This window comes from Pseudoliparis swirei, chromosome 22 (assembly GCF_029220125.1).
Source record: "Pseudoliparis swirei isolate HS2019 ecotype Mariana Trench chromosome 22, NWPU_hadal_v1, whole genome shotgun sequence".
NCBI classification, from domain to species: domain Eukaryota; kingdom Metazoa; phylum Chordata; class Actinopteri; order Perciformes; family Liparidae; genus Pseudoliparis; species Pseudoliparis swirei.
The window spans coordinates 20,609,879-20,627,398 of record NC_079409.1 but is presented as its reverse complement, the minus strand read 5'-3'; the positions used below and the strand labels follow the sequence as shown (position 1 = coordinate 20,627,398).

The 17,520-nt window shown below is 44.2% G+C and overlaps 1 protein-coding gene across 12 annotated transcripts in view; it reads right to left on the bottom strand.

The window, feature by feature from the left end:
* plecb (plectin b) overlaps positions 1-17,520 on the bottom strand; it is a 148,516-nt gene that overhangs the window by 16,548 nt on the left and 114,448 nt on the right. For 9 of the 12 annotated variants that reach the window (XM_056444446.1, XM_056444447.1, XM_056444448.1 and 6 more), the window contains 18 exons: positions 17,236-17,331; positions 17,022-17,149; positions 16,191-16,284; positions 15,100-15,254; positions 14,705-15,017; positions 13,046-13,123; positions 12,791-12,952; positions 12,558-12,662; positions 12,369-12,464; positions 12,126-12,251; positions 4,325-4,477; positions 4,071-4,225; positions 3,403-3,529; positions 2,601-2,784; positions 2,460-2,483; positions 1,922-2,079; positions 511-689; positions 280-418 (listed from right to left, as the gene is read on the bottom strand). In XM_056444446.1, the coding sequence (XP_056300421.1) occupies positions 280-418; positions 511-689; positions 1,922-2,079; positions 2,460-2,483; positions 2,601-2,784; positions 3,403-3,529; positions 4,071-4,225; positions 4,325-4,477; positions 12,126-12,251; positions 12,369-12,464; positions 12,558-12,662; positions 12,791-12,952; positions 13,046-13,123; positions 14,705-15,017; positions 15,100-15,254; positions 16,191-16,284; positions 17,022-17,149; positions 17,236-17,331 (2,472 nt within the window). The remainder of the gene's footprint in view (positions 1-279; positions 419-510; positions 690-1,921; positions 2,080-2,459; positions 2,484-2,600; positions 2,785-3,402; positions 3,530-4,070; positions 4,226-4,324; positions 4,478-12,125; positions 12,252-12,368; positions 12,465-12,557; positions 12,663-12,790; positions 12,953-13,045; positions 13,124-14,704; positions 15,018-15,099; positions 15,255-16,190; positions 16,285-17,021; positions 17,150-17,235; positions 17,332-17,520) is intronic. The other 3 variants (XM_056444450.1, XM_056444458.1, XM_056444455.1) reach the window with 1 other exon arrangement.

Sequence of the window (17,520 nt, the reverse complement as noted above, 5' to 3'; positions counted from 1 at the left end):
TAAATATCTATTTTTGTAATTGATTTATTTAAATGTATCAAACAATATTTAAATGTGTCACCTCGAAGAAGGGCTTGAATCGTTTTTGTGAGTGTAACCTAAATAAATCTAAAAAATGAAAGTATTCCTACATTTTGTGTTACACCCATTCAATATAAATATCTTCGTTTTGTAATTGATTTAATTAAATGCATCAAACAATATTTAAATGTGTCACCTCTAAGAAGGGCTTGAATTGTTTTTTTGAGTGCAATCGACTGACGACAATATGCCGTTTACCTTGAGCGTTGTCCTGTAGGCCTCGACTTCCTTGCCGTCGCCGGGCACCGTGTTAACCTCCCGCAGACAGTCCTCGTACTGCTTGAGGACTCCCTCGGCACCCTGTGTGTTACGGATGACTATCTCCACAGTCTTCAGCCTGGCACGAGAAACAACAAGGAAGCACATTAGCAAGGCCTTGGGGGTATCGGGGCATCCCCTCATTCTCATTTCACTTGACCGGGGACTTACTTATCGAGATAAACCGTGGAGAGTATGGTGGCGTGGTCCATCTTCTGAACGGTGATTTCGAGCTCCGAGCGCAGGACGGGAGCCGAGGCGGACTGCTGAGGGGAGGCCAAGACCTCTTGGGTCCTCACAGACACGTTGTCGAGGTCCTTCTTGAGGCCCTTAAGCTTCACCTGGACTTTCTGCACAACAGAAGAAGAAGAAGAAGAAGAAGAAGAAGAAGAAGAAGAAGAAGAAGAAGAAGAAGAAGAAGAAGAAGAAGAAGAAGGAAGAAGGAGGAAGAAGAAGAAAAGAAGAAGAAGAAGGAGAAAGGAAGAAGAAGAAGAAGAAGAAGAAGAAGAAGAAGAAGAAGAAGAAGAAGAAGAAAAGAAAGAAGAAGAAAAAGAAGAAGTAAAAGAAGCAGAAAGAAGAAGAAGGAGAAAGGAAGAAGAAGTAGAAGAAGAAGCAGAAGAAGATGAAGAAGAAGAAAAGGAAGAAGAAGAAAAAGAAGTCGAAGAAGCAGAAAGAAGAAGAAAAGAAAGAAGAAGAAAAAGAAGAAGTAGAAGAAGCAGAAAGAAGAAGCAGAAAGAAGAAGAAGGAGAAAGGAAGAAGAAGAAGAAAATAAAGAAGAAAAAAAAGAAGAAGTAGAAGAAGCAGAAAGAAGAAGAAGCAGAAAGAAGAAGAAGAAGAAGAAAAGAAAGAAGGAGAAAGGAAGAAGAAAAGAAGAAGAAGAAAAGAAAGAAGAAGAAAAAGAAGAAGTAGAAGAAGAAGAAGAAGGAGAAAGGAAGAAGAAAAGAAGAAGAAGAAGAAAGGAAGAAAAAGAAGAAGTAGAAGAAGCAGAAAGAAGAAGAAGAAGGAGAAAGGAAGAAGAAAAGAAGAAGAAGAAAGGAAGAAGAAAAGAAAGAAGAAGAAAAAGAAGAAGTAGAAGAAGCAGAAAGAAGAAGAAGAAGAAGAAGAAGAAGACAAGAGTTAGCGACTTGTCAGGAGAGTCTAAACGTGTTAAACATGGGGGAGGGGCCAGTGGTTCTCGATCCTGTCCATTATTTGAACTCACAGAATTAGCCAATTCCCATTTTCCCTTCCTCTACTTCCATCCGACCATCTCTGTGGATTTGTTTTGCCTCGAGCCTGACTGTATTTCCATACACGCTGCCGTCAGGCTATATTTGAAAACTAACCAAGCAAATTACACTCAAATAGGATTACGAGGGTCATGCAAATGTGCAGAACCGCAGCCAACGTTTTGCATCCCTCACGACATCGAGACACGTGTGCCAACGCAAAGACGAAGCACGAGTTTCTGCTTCATCATCTCGAGTAAGAACAGAAGAAGACTCTGGAAACTTGAGATGATCATCAAGGCCATCGGACTCAAGCCCAGAGGCTCTGATGTCTACTTCGTGTGGTAATGTAGCATCATTCATATCTACCGTACCTGCTGGTCGACAGTCTTCTGAACGCATTCCTTCAGAGGTTCCTTCTCCATCGGTTTGCGTATGCGAGCCACGGTCCGCACCTCGCAGTCCTCGATGCTCACGCGCAGGTCCTTGATCTCAGAGATGTAGTTCTTACACAGAGTTTCATCCTGTTGACCTGCGGGGCAGCGAATGTAGAACTTTAGAGAACGGCAAAATAAAATATCGGTGAAGTCGAAAAGGCAGGAAGTGAGGGCCAAGAACATATTTATTGCGGTAAAATAAAACCAACTACTGTCACAGAACAGGAACTACAGGGGTAACGTAGATACAGCATGTGGCAGCAGGTGTTTTCTACACAAGCTGCGTGACATGAAGCCAAATCCGCTGTAGCACACTCACAAAATCTGTATTTACCAGAAGAAAGAAGCACCGTGGGGACCAAAGCAACATGCAGTCACTCAGAACTCTCATCACACTCATCTTTGAGCGTCTCATCCAAAGCTACAAAGCGTGTGCACACACTCGCTTGGTGAGCTGCAGCTTGACTTCACTCACCTTTGAGCATATCAACCATTATCCCTGAAAGGTGAACAATTACATTCTGTAAAGCTGCTTATTGAATATTCCCTTTATATATATATCCATGAATCGTTTTTGTTGTTTGGATGGGACCAAAAAAATCCAATAAATCGTTACCTTTCTCCATGGAGCGGAGCAGGTTTTCGAAATGCTTGGTGGACTTGGTGTAGTCTTCCTCGACCTGCATGCGGTCGTCGGGGCCGAAGAGCTTCGAGTCCTGGCTGTCGCGCATGTAGTCCTGGTAGTGGAGCTCCAGGTTCCTCATCATCAGCCTGTACTCCTCTGTTTTCATGGATCTCAACTGCAACGGATGGAGAGGAACAGGACGGGGATTAGAAGGTGTATTCTTAAAAAATATATATTATTTTATATATATATATATATATATATTCATATATATTATTTTATATATATATATATATTACTTTATTTATATATATATATATATTCATATATATTATTTTATATATATATATTTTTATATATATATATATATTATATATATATATTATTTTATATATATATATATATATTTATTTATAAGAATGAAACAGGAAAGTAAAACAGAAAAAAGTAAAGAAATGAATAAAAGATAAAATAAAAATTAATAAAAGGCAAAACAAAATAATAAATAATTATAATACAAATAAATAATTGTAAAAAAACACCCACAGACCCACACCCACCCATGGCCTTCACATTGAAGGTGTATTCTACGTATTCTGAGGAGGTTGATGGTGTAATTTGGAAATATCCGGTCATAAAAACGAACAAAACGGTTTTGTTGTTAATTCTTTCCAAAGCTGTGCAATGATCCTACAGTAACCGAAGGAGATTCCAAACACTTCACGTCTTAAAACCGTCTCTGTTTCTTTGTGATGTGAACATACATGTTGTGTATGCGTGTGCTCCCGCTCACCACGGTGATGTTCCAGGTGCGTATCTGCGTGTAGTCCCTCATCAGGTACTGCCACGACAGCAAGCTCTTCACGTCGATGTGGAGCGTCTGCCACATGGTCACCATCTGCTGGTACCCCGCATCCAGACTGGAGGAGGAGAGGAGCGCAGCAACAGTTAGGAAACTTGACAGCATCCCAGAGATCGTACCCGTAGAGTTCAGTTTTAAACTCATGAATCGGATTGGACCGCTTAACGGAAAATACTCTTTGCCTTCTCAGGACTTCCTGATGCTCACCGTCCCGATGCCAGAACGTAAATGGGGAAAAAGGGCTTTTGTGTAATATTTTAAACCTCAAAGAACTGATATCACTTACTGCTTTTAAATATAAAATAAGATAAATGGAGGCAGGTTCCCAAACATGTCAATGTTTCTTAAATTAACTCTGTTATGTCACTTGTCTCTTAACTTGTAGTTAATTCTTTGAACTTGTCTTGTTCTGTGTTTTTTGTGTGTAACTATGTGTTTCACATGTCACTGCCTAGTCTTGTCCAGGTCACCCTCGAAAAAAATGAGATTTTGAATCTCAATGGGATTCAAAAGGTTTCATAATTGACAGAATTCCTTCCTAAATGGGTTACCAGTTCCCAACAGAAGCATTTCCCATGAACTCTGCGGCTGGTCCTCACCTGGACACGCCGTCCACGGCCTCCTTGTTGACCGGCGGCACCATGAAGCAGACGGAGGGCACCACCGCCTCGTGTCCGGAGTGGTTCAGCACCTTCCACTTGAAGGGCTGCGAGTTGTTGAGGAGCGCGCACTCGTCTCCTTTGTGGACGGTGATCTGAAACGCCACGCAGGATTCGGTAAATTACACGGACGACGAAGGAAGAAAAAAAAAAGGGGGGGGCGGGGCGATGAAAAGGAATCCCACATCACTGACCTCCTGCTGCTTGAAGTCGCAGATGGCCTGAATGGGCAGTTTGCCTTTGATGGAGCAGGTGGGGTTGCGTGGCTTCAGCTGGATGATGGACTTGGCTCTCTTGTTCAGGCCGGTCGCGAGGGTCTTGTATTCATTCAGCTGTTCTCGCTCCTCCTGAGGGGGGGGGGGGGGTACAATCAATTAAATAAAAACACAAACCCGAATAGAATAAAAAATATAGTTAAAAGAGGTGGGTTCGGTCCTTCCCTCCCTCCTCGTGGAGTGTATGAGCATGAGGGAGGGGGTGGGTGGGAATGCTGTCTGGGTGTATGTGTGTATATGGATGATTGTGTAGGTGTGCATGTGTGTATATGGATGATTGTGTAGGTGTGTGTGTATATATGGATGTTGTGTGGGGGTGTATATGTGTATATGGATGGTTGTGTGTGGGTGTGTGCGTGTGTATATGGATGGTTGTGTGTGTGTGTGTGTATATGGATGGTTGTGTGTGGGTGTGTGTGTATATGGATGGTTGTGTGTGGGTGTATATGTGTAACGAGGTGGAACGAGCTCCCCACTGACATCAGGACAGCAGAAAGTCTCTACATCTTCCATCGGAGACTGAAAACACACCTTTTCCGACTATATCTGGATTAAAACACAGATTAGCACTTCAGTGGCACTTAAATAGCTCTTATTCTGGTACTTTTGTAGTTCGACTATGTTGAGGAAATGTTACTTCCTGTATTCTTGTTGTTCTTAGTTTGTACTCTAGGTTGAAATGCACTTATTGTAAGTCGCTTTGGATAAAAGCGTCTGCTAAATGACATGTAATGTAATGTAATGTAATATATGGATGGTTGTGTGGGTGTGTGTGTATATGGATGGTTGTGTGTGTGTATATGGATGGTTGTGTGTGGGTGTATATGTGGATGGTTGTGTGTGGGTGTGTGTGTGTGTATATGGATGGTTGTGTGTGGGTGTGTGTGTATATGGATGGTTGTGTGTGGGTGTATATGGATGGTTGTGTGTGTGTGTGTATATGGATGGTTGTGTGTGGGTGTATATGTGTATATGGATGGTTGTGTGTGGGTGTGGATGGTTGTGTGTGGGTGTATATGTGGATATGGATTGTTGTGTGTGGGTGTGTGTGTGTGTGTGTATATGGATGGTTGTGTGTGGGTGTGTGTGTGTATATGGATGGTTGTGTGTGGGTGTATATGTGGATATGGATTGTTGTGTGTGGGTGTGTATATGGATGGTTGTGTGTGTGTGTGTGTGTGTATATGGATGGTTGTGTGTGTGTATATGGATGGTTGTGTGTGTGTGTGTGTGTGTGTGTATATGGATGGTTGTGTGTGGGTGTGTGTGTGTATATGGATGGTTGTGTGTGTGTGTATATGGATATGGATGGTTGTGTGTGGGTGTATATGTGTATATGGATGTTGTGTGTGGGTGTGTGTGTGTATATGGATGGTTGTGTGTGGGTGTATATGTGGATATGGATGGTTGTGTGTGGGTGTATATGTGTATATGGATGTTGTGTGTGGGTGTGTGTGTGTATATGGATGGTTGTGTGTGGGTGTGTGTGTGTATATGGATGTTGTGTGTGGGTGTATATGTGTATATGGATGGTTGTGTGTGGGTGTGTGTGTGTATATGGATGTTGTGTGTGGGTGTATATGTGTATATGGATGGTTGTGTGTGGGTGTGTGTGTATTTGCTAGGTTGGAGGCAGGTCTAAGTGGGTTAGATGCACGGCTCCGCGCTATCGAAGCTCAGACAGCTATGCTAGTTAGCCCGCCCTCTCCCGTAGTCGGCGCGGAGCTACAGTCAGCTGTTAGCTGTGCCCCGGCGGTAACCGTGCAGCCGGATGGTTGGGTAACTGTTCGCAGGAGTCGTAAGTCTACACAGAAGCCCGCTGTGCACCAACCACTTCACGTTTCGAACCAGTTTTCCCTGCTCAGCGACACACCCGCTGAGGAACACACCCTGGTTATCGGGAGCTCTATAGTCAGGAACGTGAAAATAGCGAAGCCACGGACCAGAGTCGTGTGCCTCCCGGGGCCAGAGCGGCGACGTGGAGTCTTGTTTGAAGCTGCTGGCTAAGGATAAGCGGAGATACAGTCAGATTGTAATACACGCCGGTGGTAATGACGCCCGAGCCCGCCGCTCGGAACTCACTAAAATTAATGTGGAATCGGTGTGTGCTTATGCCAAGACGTTGTCGAACACCGTAATTTTCTCTGGCCCTCTCCCAAATTTGCAGACAGACGAATTGTATAGCCGAATGTCGTCTTTCAACCGCTGGCTGTCGAGGTGGTGCCCAGCGAATAATGTGGGCTTCGTAGACAACTGGAAGACTTTCTGGGGAAAACCTGATCTGATGAGGAGAGACGGCATTCATCCCACGTTGGACGGAGCGCGTCTCATTTCTGCGAATATGACCAAGTTGATCACGGACTTAATCTATGACAACCCAGGGTTCAGATCAGGAACCGGGAGCAGAGTTGTAGTTTAACACCCTTCTCTGCTCTTCCATTCAAGCAGTTGCCCACCCTTGACTTTAGAGTAGAGACTGTGTCTGTCCCACGGCCACTTCAATTAAATAAATCAAAAGTAAGCAGAAGAGGAGTCGTACACAATAACCTTATACAAGTTAACACAATTATTTCAGCAGTGCAACAAAATAGGTCTATTAAATGTGGTCTCCTAAATATTCGATCTCTGTCATCTAAAGCTGTGTTACTGAATGATTTAATATCAGATAATCACATTGATTTATGTTGCCTAACTGAAACCTGGCTGAGCCATGAAGAATATGTCTGCCTGAATGAATCGACTCCTCCAAGTCATATTAATACTCACATTCCTCGAGGCACCGGTCGAGGAGGTGGAGTAGCAGCCATCTTTGAATCGAGCCTATTAATTAATCCTCAACCAAAATTACACTACACCTCATTTGAAAGCCTTGTTCTTAGTCTTTCACATCCAACCTGGAAAACACTACAGCCAATTCGATTTGTGATTCTGTACCGCCACCAGGTCCATATTCAGAGTTTATATCTGAATTCTCAGAATTTATATCAAGTTTGGTTCTTAAAACCGATAAAGTTATTATTGTTGGAGATTTTAATATCCATGTGGATGTTGATAATGATTGCCTTAGTGCTGCATTCATCTCCTTGTTGGACTCGATTGGCTTCTGTCAGAGAGTACAGAAACCCACTCACAGCTTTGGCCACACGCTTGATCTTGTTCTTACTTATGGCGTTGACATTGAGCATTTGAACGTCTTCCCACAGAATCCTCTTCTGTCAGACCACAACCTCATAACTTTTGAATTTATACTACGGAGTGTACTCCGTTAGTCAAAAGTTTCTACACTAGATGTCTAACTGATAGTGCTGTAGCTAAATTTAAAGAAGCGATTCCTTCTGTATTTGATTCGATACCACGTCTCAATATAACAGAGGACTCCTGGTCTAACTTTAGTCCGTCCCAGATTGATCATCTTGTTGACAGTGCCATAGGCTCTCTGAGAATGACACTGGACTCGATAGGCCCTCTGAAGAAGAAGACAGTGACGAAGAGGAGGTTTGCTCTCTGGTATAACCCTCAGACCCGCAAAGTGAAGCAAACATCACGAAACCTTGAACGCATATGGCGTCAACTAATCTCAAGAATCCCGCTTAGTTTGGCGAGATAGTCTTAAAACATATAAGAAGGCCCTCCGTAATGCCAGAGCAGCCTATTACTCATCAATAATAGAAAAATAAAACAACCCCAGGTTTCTCTTCAGCACTGTAGCCAGGCTGACAGAGAGTCACAGCTCTGTGGAGCCGAGCATTCCTATAAACCTTAGTGGTAATGACTTTATGAACTTCTTTAATGAAAAGATTTTAACTATTAGGGACAAGATTAATAATCTCTTGCCCATAACCAGTGCCAATCTGTCCTCAAGTGGAATGGCCTTGGAAACCGCTGTATGCCCTGGTGTATATTTGAGGATTTTCTCCTATCAACCGTGACCAATTATTTTCAACGGTTTCTACTTGAACACGTCTACCTGTCTCTTGGACCCCATCCCGACGAGGCTGCTTAAAGACGTTTTGCCTTTAATTGGCGGCTCTCTATTAGATATTATCAATGTGTCTCTGCTAACAGGCCACGTACCACACTCCTTCAAGGTGGCTGTTATTAAACCTCTCCTGAAGAAGCCCACTCTGGATCCAGAGGTATTGGCTAACTACAGACCGATCTCTAACCTCCCTTCCTCTCCAAGATCCTTGAGAAAGTGGTCGCAAATCAGTTGTGCGACTTTCTACATCATAATAGTTTATTTGAGAAATTTCAATCAGGATTTAGAAAACACCACAGCACCGAGACGGCACTGGTGAAAATTACAAATGACCTCTTAATGGCAGCAGATAAAGGACTCCTCTCTGTCCTGGTCTTGTTAGACCTTAGTGCTGCATTCGACACCATTGACCATGACATCCTGTTACAGAGACTGGAGCAGTCGATTGGCATTTCAGGCACGGCACTAAGTTGGTTTAAATCCTATTTATCAGATCGATCTCAGTTTGTATTTGTAAACGATGACGCCGATAACCACCAACGTTAATCACGGAGTTCCACAAGGTTCTGTGCTTGGACCAATTTTATTTACCTTATACATGCTTCCTTTGGGCAATATTATCAGGAAACACTCCATAAACTTTCATTGTTATGCAGATGACACTCAACTATATTTATCGATAAAACCAGAGGAGAGCAACCAACTCTGTAAAATTCAAGCATGTCTTAAAGACATAAAAACATGGATGACCTGCAACTTCTTGATGTTAAACTCAGACAAAACCAAGTAATTTTAATCGGCCCTGAGCACCTCAGAGATCAATTATCTGGTGATGTGGATTCTGTAGACGGCATTGCCCTGGCATCCAACACCACTGTAAAGAATCTTGGCGTTATCTTTGATCGGGACTTGTCCTTTAACTCCCACGTAAAGCAAATCTCAAGGACTGCATTCTTTCATCTACGTAATATTTCAAAAATCAGGCACATCTTGTCTCAAAAGATGCAGAAAAATTGGTTCACGCGTCGTTACTTGAGACTGGATTACTGCAACTCCTTATTAGCAGGCTGCTCTAATAAATCTCTTAGGTCCCTCCAGTTGATCCAGAATGCTGCAGCTCGTGTTCTCACTAAAACTAAGAAAAGAGATCACATCACTCCTGCACTAGCTGCTCTGCACTGGCTCCCAGTAAAATCAAGAATCACTTTTAAAATTCTTCTCTTAACCTACAAAGCCTTGATTGGTGATGCTCCATCATATCTTAAGGAGCTTGTCGTACCATATTGCCCCACTAGAGAGCTACGCTCACTAAATGCGGGACTACTTGTAGTTCCTAGAGTCTTAAAAAGTAGAATGGGAGCCAGAGCCTTTAGTTATCAAGCTCCTCTTTATGGAACCAGCTTCCAATTTCAGTCCGGGAGGCAGACACAGTCACCTCGTTTAAGAGTAGACTTAAGACCTTCCTCTTTGACAGAGCTTATAGTTAGGGCTGAATCAGGTTTGCCCTGGTCCAGCCCCTTGATATGCTGCTATAGGCTTATAGCTGCCGGGGAACGTTTTAGGTTGCACTCAGTACCTATCTCCTCTTTTTCACGCCTTAAGGATGAATTTTCATCTCTCAATCACACGTTACTAACTCTGCTTTCTCCCGGAAGTCCTTTTGACTTTACGTCTCATGGGGTCATCGGACCCTATGAGACGGCATAGATCCTATCTGCCTGATGGATCGTCTGAGTCGTGGAATTCCTGCTCATGACTACGCCACTGTCCTGTTGAGACTCCGCCCACTCCTCCTCCCCACCGCCATCTGCCTGATGGATCGTGGAGGTCTCCATCGTGGAATATGTCTACTATGAACTATTCATACACTCTGTCATATTCATTGAATGTATTTTAACTCTAAATCTGTCCTTCTGTACACATTACATCTATTGCATCTGTCCATCCTAGGAGAGGGATCCTCCTCTGTTGCTCTCCTCCAGGTTTCTTCCCTTTTTTTCCCCCTGAAGGGTTATTTGGGAGTTTTTCCTGGTCCGATGTGAGGTTTTGGGGCAGGGATGTCTATGTGTACAGATTGTAAAGCACTCCGAGACAAATTTGTAATTTGTGAAATTGGGCTATACAAATAAACTGAATTGAATTGAATTGTATATGGATGTTGTGTGTGGGTGTGTATGTGGATATGGATGGTTGTGTGTGGGTGTATATGTGTATATGGATGGTTGTGTGTGTGTATATGGATGGTTGTGTGTGGGTGTATATGTGTATATGGATGGTTGTGTGTGGGTGTGTGTGTGTATATGGATGTTGTGTGTGGGTGTATATGTGTATATGGATGGTTGTGTGTGGGTGTGTGTGTGTGTATATGGATGTTGTGTGTGGTGTGTATGTGTATATGGATGGTTGTGTGTGGGTGTGTGTGTGTATATGGATGTTGTGTGTGGGTGTATATGTGTATATGGATGGTTGTGTGTGGGTGTGTATGTGGATATGGATGTTGTGTGTGGGTGTATATGTGTATATGGATGTTGTGTGTAGGTGTGTATGTGTATATGGATGGTTGTGTGTGGGTGTGTGTGTGTATATGGATGGTTGTGTGTGGGTGTATATGTGTATATGGATGGTTGTGTGTGGGTGTGTGTGTGTATATGGATGGTTGTGTGTGGGTGTATATGTGGATATGGATGTTGTGTGTGGATGTATGTGTGTATATGGATGTTGTGTGTAGGTGTATGTGTATATGTGGATGGTTGTGTGTGTGTGTGTGTGTATATGGATGGTTGTGTGTGGGTGTATATGTGTATATGGATGGTTGTGTGTAGGTGTATATGTGTATATGGATGGTTGTGTGTGGGTGTGTATGTGGATATGGATGTTGTGTGTGGGTGTATATGTGTATATGGATGTTGTGTGTAGGTGTATGTGTATATGGATGGTTGTGTGTGGGTGTGTGTGTGTATATGGATGGTTGTGTGTGGGTGTGTGTATATGGATGTTGTGTGTGGGTGTATATGTGTATATGGATGGTTGTGTGTGGGTGTATATGTGTATATGGATGTTGTGTGGGTGTGTGTGTGTATATGGATGGTTGTGTGTGGGTGTATATGTGGATATGGATGGTTGTGTGTGGGTGTATATGTGGATATGGATGGTTGTGTGTGGGTGTATATGTGGATATGGATGGTTGTGTGTGCGTGTATATGGATGGTTGTGTGTGGGTGTATATGTGGATATGGATGTTGTGTGTAGGTGTATATGTGTATATGGATGTTGTGTGTAGGTGTGTATGTGTATATGGATGGTTGTGTGTGGGTGTGTGTGTGTATATGGATGGTTGTGTGTGGGTGTATATGTGTATATGGATGGTTGTGTGTAGGTGTATATGTGTATATGGATGTTGTGTGTAGGTGTATATGTGGATATGGATGGTTGTGTGTAGGTGTGTGTGTGTATATGGATGGTTGTGTGTAGGTGTGTATATGGATGGTTGTGTGTAGGTGTGTGTGTGTATATGGATGGTTGTGTGTAGGTGTGTGTGTGTATATGGATGGTTGTGTGTGGGTGTGTATATGTGGATATGGATGTACTTTGGAATGTGTGCTGTTTGTTTTGTTGTTTTTATGTATTTGGATGTCAAGGATTTCTCTGTTTTCTTGAAAATGCAAAAAAATAAAGCAACAAAGTGAATAAAACGCGGGAACATTTTGCTCCTGAAGAAGACCTTGTGCCTTCATCACTCACCACGGCGTCCTGCAGCAGGTCCTCCAGCCGCGTGGTGGTGGTGGAGCGGTCACAGCTGTACTTCTTCTTCATGTTCTCTTGCATCTTCTTCATCTTGTCCTGAGTCTCTTTCAGGTCGGCAAAGAACTACAAAGGGGGGGGGGGGGGGGGGGGGGCAGAGAAATGTGATTCTTTTGCTCACTGAATGTCGATGGAAGTGCGGGGTTACTAATTCACGAATTGATTCACACGGCGGCCCCATACCTGGTAGTAGGCTGTGTTTTCTTTGAGATGAGCCTCAATACAGCAGCACAGCTGGAGGATCCAGCTCCACTGGGTTTGCAGGGCGGCCGTGAAGGCCTGAAAAAGCGGGACGAGGAAGACGTGATGAGTCATTATCGCAGGTGGATGATACGTCGCGTGGATGCTGACCGCTCAGATTCGAGTCGTCACCTCAACTGTCTTCTTGCCGGGATGTGCGTCCCGGACAAGTTTGTCTCCGACGACCTGGAGGTCGTTGACTTTCTTCTCCCGCAGCTCCAGCTCTCGCATGAGACCCTGAAGAACCAGAGATGAAACAGTGGATGACAATCCCGTGCGTGCCTTTCATTACCTTTTGAGAAACATATTTGACCTGGGGGAGAATTAGGAGACAAGATTGAAGGAAGTCCACTTCTCAAACGCACCGAGTAGTTGTCTTTCTTGGCCGTCATGTTGCCGTTCCGCTCGCTCCAGTCGAAGTTGACCTCCTCCTCCTCTTTGTCGTTCAGCCACATCATTTCCTTGGTGGCGGTGCCGATGAAGGCGTGGAGGGAATCCAAGTTCTTCAGGCGGGACTTGGAAGAGTTCTGAAGAGCAGTCCAAAAAAAAATGTCAAACAGCTCTCAGATACCGATAACTCCGCCCAATGTGTGCAGCTCTATCGATAGAACGGTCCTCACCAATAGCCGGCTGTACTGCAGGTCCAGTTTGCCCATGTACTCTCTGTACGAGCCCTTCCCGATGGGAGACAGCTGGCTCTGCAAAAAAAGACGCAACGGAGGTTACTTTAAAGCAGGGGTCCCCAAAGTGAATAAATAAAGTTTTACATTTTTTTTTAAAAATCAGTCGGAAAAATCTATTATTTTGAAAAAGGACCGGATCCACCCGTGTGTCTGAGCCACGTTCAGGAGTCTTAAAGTTCGGGTTTATCGCTGCAGGCGAGTCTCACGCGCCGAACCCTCTGCTGGCGGCACATTTCAGTGACAAAGAATCTTAAAACATATTCAACCTGCTCAATGAATTCTGTCACTTCAGGGAAATGACAACTGTTTTCAAGTTGGCCGATAAAGTCGCTGCTGTGTGGGCGAGTGAACAGCGGAATATTCTCCATGTTTCAGACGTTGACCGGGTGGAAGAGGCTTTTAAAAGAGTTTGAGCGGTACTCCAACCACAAAAGACCCGACTGCAAAAGAATAGACCTGCAACCCATTTGTAAACAAACCCACCCGGTGAATCGAGCCCGTCCGAGCTAGAAGAACATGTGTTGGAGATGCAAATGACGGTGGCCTTAAGGGACATTTCACACAACAACTCTGCCGGTGTTCTAATGACAGCGACCAGAACTCGGTTAGGAGCAGCGGACCAAACACACGTCTGTGTCGCCGTCTCCATTAGCGGCTCGTTGCAGGTAAACAAGCGCACGGCTCACACTAATTCGGCGTAATGATGAGTTGTAGTTTTGGCACTTTATGCCCTTCGTATATAATTGTGTGACGTCATATTTATTACGTCATTTATATTGCCGGTCTGTGAAAATAATTTCTGACACGGAACCGGTCCGTGGCTCAAAAAAGGTTGGGGACCGCTGCTTTAAAGGACCCATATTATGCCCATTTTTCCACAAGTTGATTCCTTGGGGTCTTAATGAAATGTTTGTAACATATTTTGGTCAAAATACCACAAGAATCATTTCAAACAGCACCCTTTTTACCCTGTCAAAAACACCTTCCCACAGATTAACCTGTTTTGAGTGCCTGTTCCTTTAAATGCTAATGAGCCAGCTCCCCCCTCCCCCCTCCTCCACGAGATGCGCTCGCCTAGCTGCTGCCTGCCCAGCTAGCCATTACCTTTGTATAAATATGGCTACTGCAGATGAAAATAGCGTCGTGCAACCATATCGTTTTGAACCAGAGACCCTGAACAAGAAGAGGCTCCCGAACAAGTTCGAGAAGTTAGGGCTCAACAGGACGTTTCTGAATGGTAAGTTAACTTTGTCACTTCTACATTTTTGTTTGTTTGTACATTGTAACAAAGGTCACCGAACCGTCTTTAAACTGAGTGGGTCGAGTTGTGGTGGGGGGCGGTCCAAGGCCATGTAGCCAGACTCCCAACATGGGCGTGCTTCAAAATCTACGTAGACGTTGGTGGTGTAAGCGATGTGGGTGTCTACTCTTACGGTGGTGATCCCATTGGACGCACTCAAGCATATCGTTTCTGAGAGAGGTTTTTTTTTCCAGCGTTTTTGTGTTGGGAGACATGCCAGATACCCAAATTAACGTATAGAAGCACTAAAAAAGTGAAATTTTCAGAATATGTCCCCTTTAAACCCGGCGTCGTACCTCGTCGGCCCGGGCCCGCTCGATCTTGGACCGGAAGTCCTCCACCGTCTGGTGCAGGCCCCGGTGGCTGCCCAGCTGGGACTCCACCGAGGGCAGATCGGAGCCCCACTCGGCCTCGTCGATGCGCAGCTGGTTCTCCTCCACCCAGGCCAGGAGGTCCTTGACGTAGCGGATGGTCACGTCGTCCATCTCGGGCCAGATCCTCCCGCAGCTCTGCTGCGTCACGGAAACCTTGGAGGTCGTCACGGCGGACTGCAGGCGGAGGTTGTAGTCGGTGCGCAAGTTCACCATGCGCTCGTGGAGCCGGTAGACCCTGCGGAGATGGAGGACGGCGCCGCCTTTGGATTCAGATCCTCGTCTTGACGTCTCTGCGTTCGCTCGAAGGTGCGACTCACCTGCGGTACATCTGCTCCGCCTGAAGGTGGCGCCCATCCTTGAGCAGCTGCACGTCGTTGAAGAGCAGGCGGATCATGTTGTCGGCCTCGTCCAGCTCGCGCTCCAGCTCCGCTGTGTGCTGCGCCGGCTTCCCCGCGCTCAGCAGACGCATGTCCTGAAGGGGGGAGGAGGCCATTAGAATATACTTTTTTGTATCTACTTTTATCGACTAAATGCTTGAGAGCGTGGTTGAGATACGAGCAGAATGTTTCTCTGCCTGAAGGAAACTTTATTTTACTTTTCTGGAGCTTCGCGTGAGATATTTGGCAGATTATTGGAGGGACAATATGTTTTTTTTAAATGTCTGATTGGAAGGATGTCCAACGTGTGTGTTAACTAAATAGCATGAAAGAAGCTTAACAAGTCTGTACTTTGGACTCAATGAGAACATATTTAAGTCATTTTTTGACATAAACATGTTTTATTGCCTCAGTCATCTCCTCGTGATGCTGACCAACTCTGGTCACATGGCCTCCACCCTCGGTAGAACAGATCATGTGATTCTACCCCTGTAGGACAATGGCCGATGTCAAGAGTGTGACTTGGGCTAGTTCAAAAAGTTAATGTAAAAAAAAACTGATTTCATTTCCAAATTGCTTTTCGTTGCCTGATCGATTAATCAGCAATTATTATTTGACTTTGTCTTCATCTCCGTCCCCTGAATGTACCTGAAAATACCTGAATGTACCTGAACATACCTGAATGTACTGTCTAAGTTCCAGAGCCTGTAACCCTACATTGGGTGGGAATGAGGTTTTAAATTTAAATCTCTATTTGCCCTGAGACATGTGTGAATCCTCTTCCCTGGTGGGATAAAAACTGTGAAAATCAATAAAACATATTGAAAAAAAAACTACTGAAAAACTACTTGAGCCATTATTTTTGTAAGGTGACAGTACGGAAATACTTAAAATCCCAAACTCTTTGATCACAATGAAATTAACAAAAGTCACACTGGACTCTTTGTGCTCTGTGAACACACACAAACACACACACACACACACACGCACACACAAACACGGTAGAGAAGTATTTCTCCCGGTGGACTCACCGTCTGCAGCAGGGTCTCCAGGTGGCTGACCTGGCTGTCGCACGACACCGACTCCATCTGGACTTTACTGACAATCCTCTGAAACCTCTCCAGTCTGGATGAGATCAATAAAATAAAATAAAATAGGAAGATTAACAACATTAAACGAGCCAACCAGATCACATCCAGACCGACAGAAGCCTAGATTCCCAACTGACGTGCCACCTGCGTCGCAGCAAATACTGCAGTTTATGAGGGTCGCCCACGAACGCCATTCCTCAACCCTTTTAGAAAGAGGACGCGTATTGACTTGTATAGCCCAAACCCTAAAACATTTTGATAAAAAGTTTTAAATTATAATAAAAAAAGATGATTTATTTTCATTATTTTAGACGATTGTTCTAAATTAGTGTAAAAGTAATTATTTGGAGAATTTATATATTGTTCCTTTTTGTTTAAAAAACCAGTGAAATCATGAATAAATACAATGAATGATAAACGAAAAAAGTAAAACGAGGTCGCTTGAAGGAAGTATGCAGAGAACGGGGGATAATATGAAATTGAATGATAATTGAATAAATATGATTTACGGCATCTGACCTGCCAATGTGGCTCCTCCCACTCAGCTCGGCAGCTTCTTTTTTAAAGTTAGTATTCTTTAATCAACAATTGCATATGTCCAATTTTATAAAGTGTCAATAAGTGGCGGCAAAATACATTTTGTCCATCGACAAAAAAACAAGTTTTTCCATCTTCTACCAAGTGATGCAACACAACGACGAAAAGAATGGACGACGGCGAAAACACACCACGGCTTCTTGATGAAGGAGTAAATCCGCTCGGAGCACTCACCGCTCAAACTCGATCCTGAGCAGCCGTTCTCGTTCCAGGATGGCCACGTGGAGACGACCCCATTCCTTCTCCACGTCGATGGGATGGTAGCCCGGGGGCACCTTCACCTGACCGGCGTGCACGGCGCTCTGCGGGGTCGGGGGAGGGGAGCAGAACATGAGAACACAGCCCACAACCATACCAACTCAGATGGAAAGTCCGGCGGTCGGCTTGCCTCGAAGGACTGGTAGATGTGCTTGGACCGGTTTTTGTCGCCCTCTTTCGCCGGCAGCTCCGTCTCTTTGAACTTCAAGAACTGGCGCCAAAGGAGCTAAAAAAAGAAAAGAAAAGGAAAATACACACACACACACACAAAAAGAGACTGAAATTAGTCATCCATATATATCTTCATTCGATTCACGTCTCGGATGACGTCGTGTTTTGCGTGTCGTCATTAATTTAAACTCTGTCTATATTTAATATTTAATATTTTTATATTTAATTTAATTTTACACTGCAG